The following is a 15,241-nucleotide window of genomic DNA, read 5'->3' on the forward strand; positions in this document are numbered from 1 at the left end:
CATTTGAATTGCCCGCCGCTTGACTTTGCACTGCCATTGGCTACTTCAAGTGCTTTTTGTTATCCAATAGCAGAGCTATTGCCGTAAGGGAAGGGCATGAAACTTGAACTCGTGGCCTGGAAAGTACCGAAGTTCCCAGCTCTGGGTGACCACAGTGGAAAAATACCAGGTGGAGGGAAAAAAATAAAAACAGCCCTGCTAGATTAGATTTAGACAAACTAGATTTACCATTTAGATTACTGATGAAAGGTTAGTGCTATTCAAGGCTACACAAGTGCAAATGCAGTAGTTATAACGAAGCAGTACTGAAACTGCTGTGACTGTGTTTGTCTTAGACTGGTTCACAAGGGATATATTGTCTCACTCTCTGTCAGTCTCTTGCCAAAACCGGAACGGGGGGGGGGGTTTGAACATGGAACTTTGCCATGTATTGTGTAAGCGTGCTTTGTGTGCTGTCAGGAAAAGGGAAGTGGAGTAGAAAATGTGTTCCTAAAACCCTTCTCCCTCTTTGCATTTAATTTGTGTTTTCTGCAGTGTGACGAATGTTGTTTAGGGTTTGGTTGCTATTCTACTAGTTAGACTAGTTGAGATGGTCATGATGACTTGGCTATGCTAATTCTGCTTGGTGGGGGTAAACTTTCTGTAGTCTTGCTTGTGGCGCATCCCTTCTCTAGAGAACAAACATGTGTTTCACATGGGAAGCGGTATCCCTTCTCTAGAGAACAAACATGTGTTTCACATGGGAAGTGGTAGGCTATGTGAAAATAACAGCTGGGAAGCTGATGCATGAAGTTATTTTTGAATGCGTCTATCTGACTGGGTTATCGTGCGGTTGAAGCAAGATAGCTGGTTGTTTTTTTGCGGGTTTGCATGACATTTGTGTCAAGAGGATGTGTGTGGAGGGAGCTCCCGTAGCTCACCGCGTATCTCGTGCTATTTCGGCGTCGGGGACAACCGTGCTCGTCACGGATCTGGGGTACACAAGTTCGATTCCCGGACCCGCCGTATTTTCTCACAGTGTCTTCCCCTACTCTACATCCTATTCAACCTGTTTCTGTCGGTCATGCTTGACCAGAAAAGCGATAAACGCTAAAAAATGAAGTTAAAAAAAGAGGGTGTGTGTGGAACATGTCAATGTTTTATCAGTAAACAAGATTGTGTGTTCTGCTGTGTTTATCATTGTTGAGTGGAAAGGGCTAATCGGGACTATCTCTAGCCAACTAGGCCGACGATAACTGTACCGAATCCTTGTTGCAAAGTGGAGAAAATGAAACTAAATGCAGACTTGAGGATATTGTCCTATCTATCTTCGATGCTAATTATGAGGCAGGGTGCGTGTTTTAGGTCAGTAAAACATGCAAACCTACCTGTGGTTCTGGGATTTATGGCTCCTGGGCAACGATCACGGTGACTGTTGGCATCAGAGCCTTCTGACCTGCCCTTCAAAATGAAAATGCTGAGAATAGCTAATTATATAATATATAACGTGTCATATAACATCTCATCTGGAGTGAAACATTTCTGGTTTGTCATTCTGCTGAATCTGTGGTGGGAAATGCCTTACTTTGGATGTTGACATGAAAATGTATTATAGATAAGATAGTAAATGCACTTGCAAGCTAAATCATGCCGTGCATTGCAAAGTTCACTCGGGGGAAAGACTATGTTTGGACAGTTCTATTAACATAAGCTGATATCTTATGCAAACGCTTTACCTGCAGCAGCACACCCACCCAACAGCATGCTTGCTTTTCCATGCTGGCTGCCAGCACATTCTCTGCTACACCCAACAAATGATGTTCTTAAGATGCATCTCGTCGTTACCACACACCCATAACTGCCACAACGATCTATTTCTCAATACAGTAGGCGGTTAAACTGTAACCTACCAGATGGTAAAACCGTTCCAACAATGCGTTACTATGGTGAGGGGCGCTCCACACAATGACTGGCTAATAAATGTCTTATCTGTTTTATCTGCTACGTTTTCCAGCTTCATGGTTCTGCAGTCATTTAAACCTCTATGCTTTGCACTAATAAAGCATGTAACTGTGACTCCCCTGATAACACAACTGACAAGAAAATGTAAATTTGTGAGCATAAGCAAGACAGTGGTCCTCATTCACGAGGGGCGACGGCCGACAGTGGCTCAGGAGGTAGAGCAGTCGTCTGGTGATCCGGAGGTTCCCGGTTCGATTTCCGCTCCTCCCGGGCAGCGTGTCGAAGTGTCCTTGAGCAAGACACTTAACCCCTAACTGCTCCCGATGAGCAGGTCGGCACCTTGCATGGTTGCCTCTGCCATTGGTGCATGAATGTGTGAGTGAATGGGTCAAATGTGAGGAACAAATTGTAAAGCGCTTTGGACAAAAGCGCTATATAAATGTACCATTTACGAACGGACTTACGAGAAAAGCTACTTTCATCGTAACTCCACGTACAAGCTTTTCGGGGCATTTTTGTACTATTGTGCTGTATATAATGACTATATTTTAATCTAATTAAATCTAATTTTGATCAGTCGCAAATCACTTTCGGGCTACCTGTTGAATATGGGGGTCGGCACAACCCAGATGCAATGCTCAGCCTCAAGGAGCTGTTGAATCAGTTTGTACATGGTCCTTCATGCCCTTATAAGGAGCTGGTGAGGTGTTTCTGTATGCAAATTCAGGTGTACGAGAATACGCTTTCAGTTAAAAAATTAGCGACATTCTTCATTCAGTTGCGACCATTTTGGCAACTTGAGAGCACCTCTCCACACATTCAGGAATCCGGAGGAGGACTTGTATTGTTTCCTCTTACGAACTTCTTACGAGGAAACTTGCGAGAATGTTAATGAATGAGGTCCAATGTTTCTACAAATACATACACACACACGCGCATAATATATTTAATTTCCATTTCTAGGCCGAGCATGAAGGTCGCTGCGAGTACGAGCAAGTACAATGTGAGGCCTGCAGAAAATCTATTCTTCGCACAGAGAAAGAGAAGCACGGCGAGAGGGAGTGTGAAGAGAGAGCCTTGAACTGTAAATACTGCAAATCATCCTTCAACTTCAAAGACATCAAGGTGAGTTTGCATGCCTTATCTGGAGCGCAGCAGTCCTTCACTTTTTCAGTCTATAATGGGTACAAAATATGAATCTCTCATACTAACTCCCCCATCCCCATGTATTTTAGGCCCATGATGAAATCTGCCAGAAGTTCCCCCTGCAGTGCAAGGACTGTGGTAAGAAGAAGATCCTACGGGAAAAGGTTTGTTCTTTCGAAAATCGCTAAATGTCCCTTTTCTACGATTTAACGCAGAGAGCCGAAGTCTTGTCTTTCTCTCGTCTTTGCTGGAGCCAGACTGTTCCTTCTCCTAACAAGGGCATAGTGTTTCGTTTTAGAGGAAGCCTAGAGCAGGAACACGTCTGTGCCAAGTACACGGCGTCTACTCTGATCATGTTTAACAGGCGGGTCATTCCTTTCTGACTAAACATCCTGTGACATGCTTGCACTTTCACTTTTGAAATGATGCAGGGTGCTTTCATGGTCTGACGTTTCTCTTTCCCTACACAGTTCAATGACCACCGCCTGTCCTGCGCGAAGTCAAAGAGTGCTTGTGCTTTCAGTGAGGTCGGCTGTAAATCTGTGGTAGGTACAGTAATAATGCAACTTCAACTCATTCCCAAAGTACAGTAATAATGCAACTTCAACTCATTCCCAAAGTACAGTAATAATGCAACTTCAACTCATTCCCAAAGTTTGCACGCATTCATTTTCTCCAGGTTCTCGGAGTAGGAAATTAATCTTGAATTGAAAGGTATACTCGAGCATACTGGTATTCTTCACTTTATGTAGAAATAATTCATACCAATGTTTCGGTCAACAGACCTTCTTCAGGGCATCACCATAAAGTGAAGAAGCAAGAATACCAGTGTGCCTTTCAATTCAAGGTACAATAATATAATCGTAGTTTTTTTTCTTTTTTTTTTACCAACTTTTCTCCTCCTTTTTCTGTGATTTTTCTCCCATCCCAATTTCCTCTCATGCCAATTCTCCCTCCCCTGTCCTGATCGTTGCTCGCATGTGCCCCCCACTGGCCGGTCGTAGGGAGAATAGAAGCATGTATCCCCTCCGATACATGTGGAGGCAGCCAGTCACTTCTTTTCACCTGCCAGCGCGGACTCTCATTGGCGAGGTGTAACGTGTGGGAGGCTCACACTGCCCCCGCCATCTCCTGTCTTTGCTGTGCCGGCGCCCTGACCGACCTGTAGGAGTAGCTGTTTACAAAGACCAGATTACCACCCATCGATTCCCCTCCCGCTGACTCCGATTGAGTCAGTATGGCGGCCGGCCCAAGCCGGAGGCAACGCTGACAGCCGGATTCGAGACCGGTGTCTCTTGCGTTGGTGACGAGCGATATAATCATAGTTCTTTATATAATATATATGATTTGATATCAAACATCTTTACAATTCTTTCGTAACCTACTCCTATCTCACTATCGGCTTCCTCTCGCGCAAGTCCTACACACTGAAGACACCACAAACCTCGATATTATCTTTGAAATCGTAATTTCTGCAAGACAGCCGCTTGTCATCAGTAGGTCTTATGACTTTTGACTTATTTTCCTCTCTGAATCATTTTATCAACGTAGGTGGAACCCACATTTCTTTCCGCCAAAACATTTACACCCAAAATTACAAGAGCAAAAAAAGAAAATCCCCTTTCATTTGTATAAAGCTATTTTGGAGGTGATGCTCACCATGGGCCATGTGACAAAGCTGCTACTGGCAGGTTTCTGCTGTTTAAATGTAGTCCCATTGTTTCTACACAGACATAACAGACATGGTAACAATAACAGAGGGTTTGGTGATCACATCCTACGTCAGTAATATGTTTTCAGAACAAGGGACGGGGTCCTTTTAAAGATCCTTAGAGATGTCATTTGAGGCATCGCCAGCTTCTGCTATTTGATGTATTTCCAAATGCAACATTTTTGGGGTGGCGGTTGAAGGTTGATTGATTGATTGGTGACGAGTGGGGTGTAAAATGGAGTAAACATTTTTTATTTCTGTGGGATCTTTAAACTAAGGGGTTCTGACTACTCTACTCTACATACTATGATATAAATATTATATATATATATATATTATTTATGTTCTAAATGGGAATAATGGTGAACTCAATCTTATCTGGTCATGACTTTAAATGAAAGACCTCTCTCCTCAGATTGAGAATGGGAAGCACAGTGAGCACGAGCAGGTCAGCACCATAGAGCACCTGCGCCTCCTCCTGTCCATGGTCCTGTCTGTGCCCCGGATGCGCGGGGATGCCCCAGCCCCTGGGGAGTTTCAGGAGGACTCTGGCCTCGGTCTTTACAGGGCCCCTGAGGAGGGAGCCACGACTGGGGCTGGGGCTGCAGCCTCCACTCATTCCTTGGATCTGGACAAAAAGGTGAGCCTCCTTGTAACCGGGACAGGTCTTTGTTGTGGGTTCAACAAGGCTTATGTATGTTACCTGTGACTTTCTCAAATTCAAAACGTTGCTTATTCAGGGGTATGAAACAAACAAAAAATAATAAAAAAAATAAACTGAATGAATAAATAAATAAGTATATATGTCTAGATGTTCTTTGAAGGATGACGGGAAAGCATCTCGACTAGCTATATATAAACTAATTGAACACATATTGGCTACCTAAATCACAAACTAGATTATTCTGATCTGAAGAATCAACCGTGTTCTCGTGTCGTGCTGTGTCCCCCTGCAGGTGAACGCTCTGCAGAACATAGTCTGCGTCTTGAACCGTGAGGTGGAGAGGAGCTCGGTCACCGTGGAGGCCTTCTCACGTCAACACCGCTTGGACCAGGAGAAGATCGAGAACCTGGGCAACAAGGTGCGTCAGCTGGAGAGAACTCTGACCATGAGAGACCTGCAGCTGGCGGAGACAGACCAGCTCCTGAAGGAGCTCCAGTTCTGCACCTACGACGGCATCTTTGTCTGGAAGATCTCTGAATTTGCACGCCGCAGACAGGACTCTGTAGCCGGGCGCACGCCAGCCATGTTCTCACCAGGTAACATCAGAGATAGATTTCTTTTGATTGATTGATTGATTGAAGTTTATTTCAAATATGGAACATAACGGGGGCGGCCCAGCTCTCGGCGTTGCTACCAGCTTGGCTGGTCGTTCATACTAATACAATTGGCAGTGTTAGGGGGTGGGAAGCTGGTGGGTGGGGATCGGACGTTGTGGACAGCGACTCCTACAGGTCGATTGGTGCGCCTGCACAGTAGAATCAGGAAGCAACTGGGGCGGCGTGTCCCTCCCACGCAGACTCTCGCAGCTGAGAGATCGCGCTGTGCAGGTGAAAAGATGCGACGGCTGCTTCCTCGAGTACCGGAGGGGACACGTGATGTAAGGCTTCGTCCACATTGCAGCCGGCTTGTGGGAGGCATGGCCTAACAACGTTCGAGACAGGGGAGGGTAGTACGAAATTGGGGATGGGAGAAAAATAGAAAATGGGGAGAAAAGGTAGATAAAAAAAATGGAACATAACAAACAAACATCAAGTACAGATATAGCCTTAAGCCGTTCAAATAATAAATGTATATTTAAAAAAAATTAAAATGACAGAACAAACAAAAGTATAATTCTTTATTATTATTTTTCTTTTACATATTTGAAAAGGAGTGGGAAGAAGCATACACTTATTTAATCCCACCCCTATTTACTCATCAGAACATACTATTATATTTACTAATTCATACATTACTAGACTTATATTGAAAAGATGAACTTAGTTAACAATACATTTTTTAATAATACCTTATTAATATTTGCCTAAACTGTATGTTACCCTGTATAAAGCCTATGGCTTTATTGTGTTTTCTTTTTATCCTATTGGTAAATGGTGGGCCGATATGTATACCTGTTCAATTGTATATGTGTTATCCATTCAAATCAATAAACTATTCAATCAAAAATGTTTTAATATATAGTACCCTGATTTGACAATGGCGGTGGTATATACTGTATAGTGTCCATGTGGAAGGGCTGTATGATGATGTGTATTTGCAATGGAAATGACTGGTTTTGAATAGTAAAATGAGATGAGATCATTTGATTGGCATGCTTGTTAGACTTGATGCCCTGAAGGTTCTGTGTAGCTCAATGGGGAGAGCATGGCACTAACACTGGCCAGGATTGGGGGTTCCACTTCCTGTGTAGCTCAATGGCTCTATTCTCAATGGGGCCACTCACACTAAAATGTATTCACTCATGTTGCTGTAATGTGCTTTAGATAAAAGCTTCCAGCATATTACATACTTCACTCCTATTCCACTCATGTCCCCCCACACGACTTGCACACAGTCCGCATTTCCCGCCATGTTTGGGCTTGTTTGTCTGACTTGCCCTCCTCTCCTCCTCCCCAGCGTTCTACTCCAGTAAATACGGCTACAAGATGTGCCTGAGGCTCTATCTGAACGGGGACGGGACGGGTCGAGGGACACACCTCTCGCTTTTCTTCGTGGTGATGAGGGGCAAGTGTGACGCTCTGCTCAAATGGCCGTTCAGTCAGAAGGTACGAGTGTTATTTCTGTATGATAGCCTACTAGATTCTATATTTCTATCCACACCTGTCTGAATATATACCTACATATATTCCTCTTTACATACCTGTATATACTATATTTGTATATCCCTTACCTACTCCTACTAGTTATACCAGTATGTACCTAATAATAGTGTAATTGTATTGCATCAGATTAGCATTATTACTCAGTAGTACTCATTTATATATATATATATTCCAGTTGAATCACTTGTATATTGTTATTGCACCTTACCGTTACATTTGCACTCTGGTTAGAAGCCAACTTCTTTTCGTTGTACTGTACTTGTGCTGTATGATGACAATACATTTTAATCGAATCTATTATGACAATAAATACTTATTTCAAAATAAATAATAAATACTTATTTCAAATCTTACCTCAAGATATCGGAATGAAAAGGGGTTCAGTGGAACCACAAGAGTCTCCTCCTTACAGCAGTTTGTTAGTCGGTTTGAGCCAAAACCATGCAGGTCTTTTGCATGCAGTACAAAGGTGTTATTTTTTGGAATTTCTGTATTTCAATTGTAAAAGTGTTCAAGTTTCAAGTTTCTTTATTAGTTTTCATACAGAAGTACAAAATACTTTTTTTTTATCCACTTTTTCTCCCATTTTTCTATATTTTCTCCCATCCCAATTTCGTATCATCCAATTCAACCCTCCCCTGTCACGAACGCTGTTTCTTGCCTCCCACAAGCCGGCTGCAATGTGGACTAAGTCATACATAGCACAAGTCCCCTCCGGTACTTGAGGTAACAGCAGTCGCATCTTTTCACCTGCGCAGCTCGATCTCTCAGTGGCGAGGAGTAACGCGTGGGAGGCTCACGCTGCCCCCGACACTTCCTGATTCTACTGCGCAGGCGCACCAACCGACTTGTAGGAGTCGCTTGTTCACAGCGTTCGATCCCCACCCTTCAGTTTTCCCTCCCCGTAATACGGCCAATGTGTATTACTGCGGACGACCAGCTAAACTGAAAACAATGTGGAGAGCTGGATTCGAACACGCGAATCCTAGCGTCTCCACACTGGTTGCGAGTGCCTTGCCCACTACACCACCTAGCCGCCCACAAGTACAAAATACTTTTATACAAAATGCTTCTTTCTGTTACGCTCCAGAGACTGTGCTAGACAAAAATAGATACCGGTAAGTATAAAATAAAATAAGTATAGCAAGTAAAAAATAGAAGTCACGTACGTAGACACAAGTGTTCAGTATGTACTTATGTACAATGTTCAATGCAGAGTAGAAGTAACTGAGTTACAATATACTATACAGTGCAAAGCAGAAATGGGATGAGGTACAATTTAGGTACAATTTACAGTAAGGTGTAATGAGGTATGGGTTGTAGTGCAAATTCTTTACCAATAATATAAAGTGTGTTTAGGTGTTCTAAAGTGTGTAAAGTGGGTGCTGCAGTGAGTTGTTTGTTTAAAGTGAGTGTGGATGTGTGTTGTGAGTGCATTTGATGGTTGTTTGTTGAGCATCCTGATGGCCTGGGGATAGAAGCTCCTTCTGAGTCTCTCTGTGCTTGCCATGAGACTCCGGTATCGCCTGCCTCACCGCAGCAGTTCAAAGAGGCAGTTGTTTAAAAGTGTTTAACTTTTCTTGACATTATGGGGTATTCTGCAGATTTATGGCAACAAATAATAATTTATTGTAATCATGCAGGTGCTCTAGTGCGACACCTAGTGGCGGAATGATATCTATAGCACCTTTTTAAGTAATTTTCCAAAATTGCCAATATTAAGTACTCTGTACTTGGTATCAGTGAATGCTCATTATGAAGTAGTTGTACTTGTTGGTGGTCCACAAAAATAGAATTTGCACCTCTAAACCCAGTCTAACAACTTCCTCACCCCCTGATGTGTGCGTCTCTCTCTCCAGGTGACTCTCATGCTCCTGGATCAGAACAACAGGGAACACATCATTGATGCCTTCCGTCCTGACGTCACCTCCACCTCCTTTCAGCGGCCAATCAGCGAGATGAACATCGCCAGTGGTTGCCCACTCTTCTGTCCGTTGGCCAAACTGGCTGGCAAGAGTTCCTATCTGAGAGAAGACACGATTTTTATCAAGGCCATCGTAGACCTCACAGGCTTATAAGCCTTTACAGTAAATACTGTGGAAGTATTTACATACGTAAAAAAATTATATTCTCCTACTATATACTTATAGCCATCCAATATATCATATTCATATAAATATAACTATTATTTATTCTATATCAATAATACTATTACAGGGGAACACCACTCAAATAAAACAATTAAACATATTATTTCCATGGCCTAAGACGGTTCAATAAATATTTATGAACATGAGCTACACTCTCAAACACCAGAGAAGTAAGAATCAAACTTATGATGTCATCAGTTATAAAGTCTGGAGCTGCTTCATTGACAATGAATGGGAGACTTTCTGGATCCACAGAATGTTTGTTTTCTTTTTTATATCCAAACAAGCTTTATTCTATAGTAGTGTTCTCCGTTCTGAAACTGAACATGTACCTATGAACCCCCGGGTGCTCTGTGTCATCTATAAAAATCCTTCCCAATTCATTATCTATGGAGCAGCTTCATACTTGCTCATTTTCACAAATATATATTTTTTTAGACCACAGGAATAACGTGTGAATTCTGAAATTGGGCATAGTTCCCCTTTTTAAAGTGATCATTTTGTTACAAATTGTCACTTTAAATTATACCTAGACTATATATTATATATATTATATCTGGAGCATGTCCAGATGTTTTTTGAAGGACAACGAGAAAGCATCTCAACTAGCTAACAGATTATCTCATTTAGGGCTGCAACAACTAATCGACAACTAATAGATATAAAATCACAAACTATATAAAAATACAAGAAAATTTAAATAGGCAATATGTTATGCTGCACCACCATGACCTGTTCTTGCCATTGGTTGTATAGCAAAGCCTGTTAACATTTAAATTTGTGTTTTACGTTTTTCTTTATTATTATTATTTAAACCGTTTAGCTCCTTTCAAACTGAAGACTTAAACCAGTTTCAGTAAGAAAAGAAAAAAATGTATGATATTTTTGCACTCTTGATGTATAGCATACATTTACATTTGCTTTTTGTTTTATAACCGTCAATTTACAAGTTGTTTGAAACAGCATTGTACAAGATGGGCAATAATGTTTAGTTTTTTTGCATACATTTTAGTTTTTTTCTTTTTGTCCATTTAATCGTTTCAATAATTCATAAATTAATCAAAATAGTCGCTAGTTGCAGCCCTAATCTCATTGCACGTTAACTGGGAAATTGCTAATTTAGAACTTGCTTATTGGTGAAGTCTAGCTGGCTCAAAGGAAACTCCGCCTAGACACTTCCTAAAAAACCTTTCTAGCCGGTCCCAAGCCCGGGCGGAGGAGGAGGGGAAACGATAGCACCCGTTTGAGCTTTCTTTTATTACAGGCAAACGTCTCTAATACACCTTTCCCAATCGGTGTGCAATGGGATGAGTTATGAACCCCATTTGACACTGATCTGGTGAATATTCACTATTTTCATATATATTTTGACATTAAGTCTTAAGTGTCTGAATAGTAATAACGTTCAAATGAACCTATTCAAATGTATATACATAGTATTGTCATAGTACTGCCTTGATGATACGATGTACTATTATACCTAAAATGCATTTCGCATGTATTTAATTGCTATATGAGGTGAGCTCATGCCATATAAAATATAGTTATATATTAAATATGGATAATTAGAGCTATTTGATTTTATAAATAACATGCAATTAGCATTATTAGATAAAGATACCAAGATGTAAATTCTGATATTTAATTTAAATGCCTGAGCAAAGAGATGTACTTTATTAGAGTGTTGGCAATGTAGCTAGGTCTCTGTCCATTTAGGGCTTTGTATGTAAGGAGAAGGACCTTGAAGTAAATTCTAAACGTGACAGGAAGCCAGCTAAGACTGGACTAATGTGCTATTTCTTTTGGTTTTGGTTAGCAGTCGGGCTGCAGAGTTTTGGATGAGCTGAAGCCTCTCTGTGGTTTTCTTAGGGAGACTTGTGAAAAGTGCATTACAGTAGTCTAACCGGCTAGATATGAATGCATGAATTAGCTTTTCAGCATCGTTTTGATTCATAAATAGTCGTACCGTTGCTATGTTTCTGAGATGAAAGAATGATGTTTTGGTCACTTTGTTAATATGGGAATTGAAGTTAAGTTCTGAATCTATGTTAACCCCAAAGCTTGTGACCTCAGGTTTGATCCAAGGCGTTAATCCTCCCAGGTTCTTAATTAACGTTAGTTTATTTGTTTGTTTTGGGGCCGATAATTCGAATTTCATTTTTTTTTTTTTCTAATTTAGTTTCAGGAAATCTTTACTCTTGTGTGTCATGGGTATGTCATATGAGATTATGGTGATTCTAGTGTTATGTTAGTGCACTTACTTCCTAGGCATGTCAAGTGAAATAAATACTCTCAAAATACAGACTGAACTCTATATACAATATCTGCGGAAAATAAAATTATTTTATATCCATAAATGTAGCTACAGCAGTGTAAGGTTTGCCTAACCCTGGTGTTCAATTTCACTGTGTACGGTAGTGTATATAATGCATTTCATCTCTACTATGGATGCCAGTTATTCTAGGATATTTCTAATGTATTATAAATGAGAACACAAAGGGTGACAGTGGCTCAGGAGGTAGAGCAGTCGTCTGGTAATCCGGAGGTTCCCGGTTCGATTCCTGGGCAGCATGTCGAAGTGTCCTTGAGTAAGACACTTAACCCCTAATTGCTCCTGATGAGCAGGTTGGCACCTTGCATGGTTGCCTCTGCCGCCGGTGAGGTAATGTGTGTGTGAATGGGTAAAATGTGAGGAACAAATTGTAAAGCGCTTTGGATAAAAGCGCTATATAAATGCAGCCATTTACCACATTGGAGGGTATAGTATATACTGTGGTTTCAGGACTACTATCTACCGATAGATTTGCCATCTCTTATGCCAGGTGAGGCTGATGTCAAGTTGGCTTACTTGTCAAATTAAATATGAACACACTATTCTCTAAACGCAGCTACTTTGCGAGCTCTTGCCTTGTTGAAAAATTATAAATACAAAATCAGAAAAGAATGACAGCTACAGCAGTGCAAGTTCTTAATAGTGTGTAACGAGTGTACGTTTCTATTTTACTGTAAGGTATTGTGTAGACTATTTTATTGTAACTAATAAATTCAATTTATCCTAGTTATGCATGATGTATTTTTTTATCACTTTTCTTAAACGTTTTCATTAAATGTGTTTGTTCCCCCTCACACCCATTGTTGTGTTTTGCTTTATCTACCACATGTTTTTTCAACATTATTTCACAACTACTGCAAAATACCCTGCAACTATCCTTGACTGACTGAAATCCACCCAATGTCACATGGGACCTGTCCAGAGACGACCAGTGTAACCCTTTTATTATAATAACTTTATTTGTATAGCACCTTTCATACAAGAATTGCAGCTTAAAGTGCTTCACAGCAGCAAAAAAAGATGTACAAAATGGGCACATAAAGTGCAGACATAAAAATCAGTTTTTCACATTAGGCTCAACAGGCCACCTTGTTTATGGTTTGATTCTATGGCAGACAATAAAAAGAGTAAAATAATCAGTGTTGATGTAATTAATAGGTGGCACAACAGAGTGGCGTATCGCTCTAAAGTTTAAACAATAGAATAATGCTGAATTACTGTTTAACAGTAATTGGGTAAAGACGTTAAGCTCAACTTAACGTCTTTACCCACTTTCTTTCCTGTTTGATATCCACACAGTAAACCTTAAATCACCCACATCCCCATTAAAAACAGTAGTCACAAATTAACACATGAAGTGAATGCACATACATTTTGCTTTAGTGATTTACCAATCGCAAGGACTTGAACCCATTATCTATTTGTTGAAACCACTATTTCTTGCTTTAGTGATCTATTGATCACAGGACTTTAAACCACTATTTGTTGCTTTCATGATCTATTGATCATGGGACTCGAAACCACTATCACTCAAGTCATATAATCAGAAATATGGGATTTCAGTTCAGTTCTAATTTTGAGTTCTAAATTACAGTACTGGTTTGATTTATTGATAATTTTATTAACAGATTGCAGAAGGGTACAATACAGTACAGCTCAATACGTAAGATAAAATTGGCATAGAACTGACAGATTTGACAGGAAGTGCATAGAAGTAGGCAGAATAAAAAATTTGTCTTAAGATAAAGATATCAAGCCTCCATGATATCTCATTTAAATGCCTGAGCAAAGAGATGTTGTGTTGGCAATGTAGCTAGGTCCCTGTTCATTTAGGGCTTTGTAAGGAGAAGGACCTTGAAGTAAATTCTAAACGTTACAGGAAGCCAGCGTAAAGCAGTTAAGACTGGACTAATGTGCTCTCTCCTTTTGGTTCTAGTTAGCAGTCGGGCTGCAGAGTTTTGGATGAGCTGAAGCCTCTGTGGTTTTCTTAGGGAGACCTGTGAAAAGTGCATTACAGTAGTCTAACCGGCTAGATATGAATGCATGAATTAGATGTTCAGCATCGTTTTGATTAATAAATGGTCGTACCTTTGCTATGTTTCTGAGATGAAAGAATTATGTTTTGGTCACTTTGTTAATATGGGAATTGAAGTTCAGTTCTGAATCTATGATAACCCCAAGACTTGTGACCTCAGATTTGATCCAAGGGGTTAATCCTCCCAGGTTCTTAATTAATGTTTATATTTTTGTTTTGGGGCAGATCATTAGAATTTCAGTTTTGTTCACATTTAGTTTCAGGAAGTTTTTACTCATCCATTTATGTATTGCCAATAAGCAGTCTGTAATGGAGTTAATAGCTGTATCATTTGGTTCAGCAGATATGTACAATTGTGTATCATCTGCATAGCTGTGGAAACCTTATGTTCTCTGATATCACCCAGTAAAGGGAAAAGAGTAAAGGACCTAGGCAACTCCCTTGTGCAACCCCATAGCTGTTGTCATATCTCAGACATATGGCCTCCTAGTTTAACATAGAATGTCCTCCCTCTGACCAGTTTAACACAGTCTGAGAAACTGACAAGGTTTTCAAGACAATTGATTAGAATATCATGATCAATTGTATCGAATGCTGCACTGAGATCTAGCAGGATATGGATGGAGACCTTATTCTCATCAGTTTAGTCTGAGGTTGCTGATTATTTTGGTGAGGGCAGTTTCAGTGCTATATTTTCTGAACCCTGACTGAAATTATTCTAAGATGTTTTCTTCAAGAAAGGAATTTATTTGAACTGAAACTATCTTTTCAAGTACTTTAATGAACGGGAGGTTGGATGTCAGTCTATAGTTTGCCAGTGCATTACTATCTAAGTTTTTTTTTTTTAATAAGGGTTTTACAACTGCTGTTTTAAAGGCATCTGGGAAAATACCAGTCCTAAGGGAAGTGTTGATATCTAGCACAGGGCTTGAAACACCATTAAACACCTGTTTAAAAAATGCTGTAGGTACAGGATCAATGTCTGAGGTGGAGGAGTTACATTCTGAGACAGTTTTGCAAAGCTTGTCTAATGTGATGCATGTGAATCTTCTCATTGTTACATTGCACGGTTTTATTGACCTCTGTGGTAAACAAACTGG

At 40.5% G+C, this 15,241-nt stretch overlaps 1 protein-coding gene across 3 annotated transcripts in view; it reads left to right on the top strand.

The window, feature by feature from the left end:
* traf2b (Tnf receptor-associated factor 2b) overlaps positions 1-12,902 on the top strand; it is a 30,042-nt gene extending 17,140 nt beyond the window's left edge. For all 3 annotated transcript variants that reach the window (XM_084325250.1, XM_084325248.1, XM_084325249.1), the window contains 7 exons: positions 2,905-3,066; positions 3,177-3,251; positions 3,558-3,632; positions 5,214-5,438; positions 5,755-6,058; positions 7,419-7,567; positions 9,484-12,902. In XM_084325250.1, coding sequence (XP_084181376.1) covers positions 2,905-3,066; positions 3,177-3,251; positions 3,558-3,632; positions 5,214-5,438; positions 5,755-6,058; positions 7,419-7,567; positions 9,484-9,702 — 1,209 coding nt within the window. In that variant the 3' untranslated portion in view covers positions 9,703-12,902. The remainder of the gene's footprint in view (positions 1-2,904; positions 3,067-3,176; positions 3,252-3,557; positions 3,633-5,213; positions 5,439-5,754; positions 6,059-7,418; positions 7,568-9,483) is intronic.
* Positions 12,903-15,241: the final 2,339 nt, after the last annotated feature.

The sequence above is a fragment of the Notolepis coatsorum genome (genome assembly GCF_963971535.1).
Source record: "Notolepis coatsorum genome assembly, chromosome: 11".
Lineage (NCBI taxonomy): Eukaryota > Metazoa > Chordata > Actinopteri > Aulopiformes > Paralepididae > Notolepis > Notolepis coatsorum.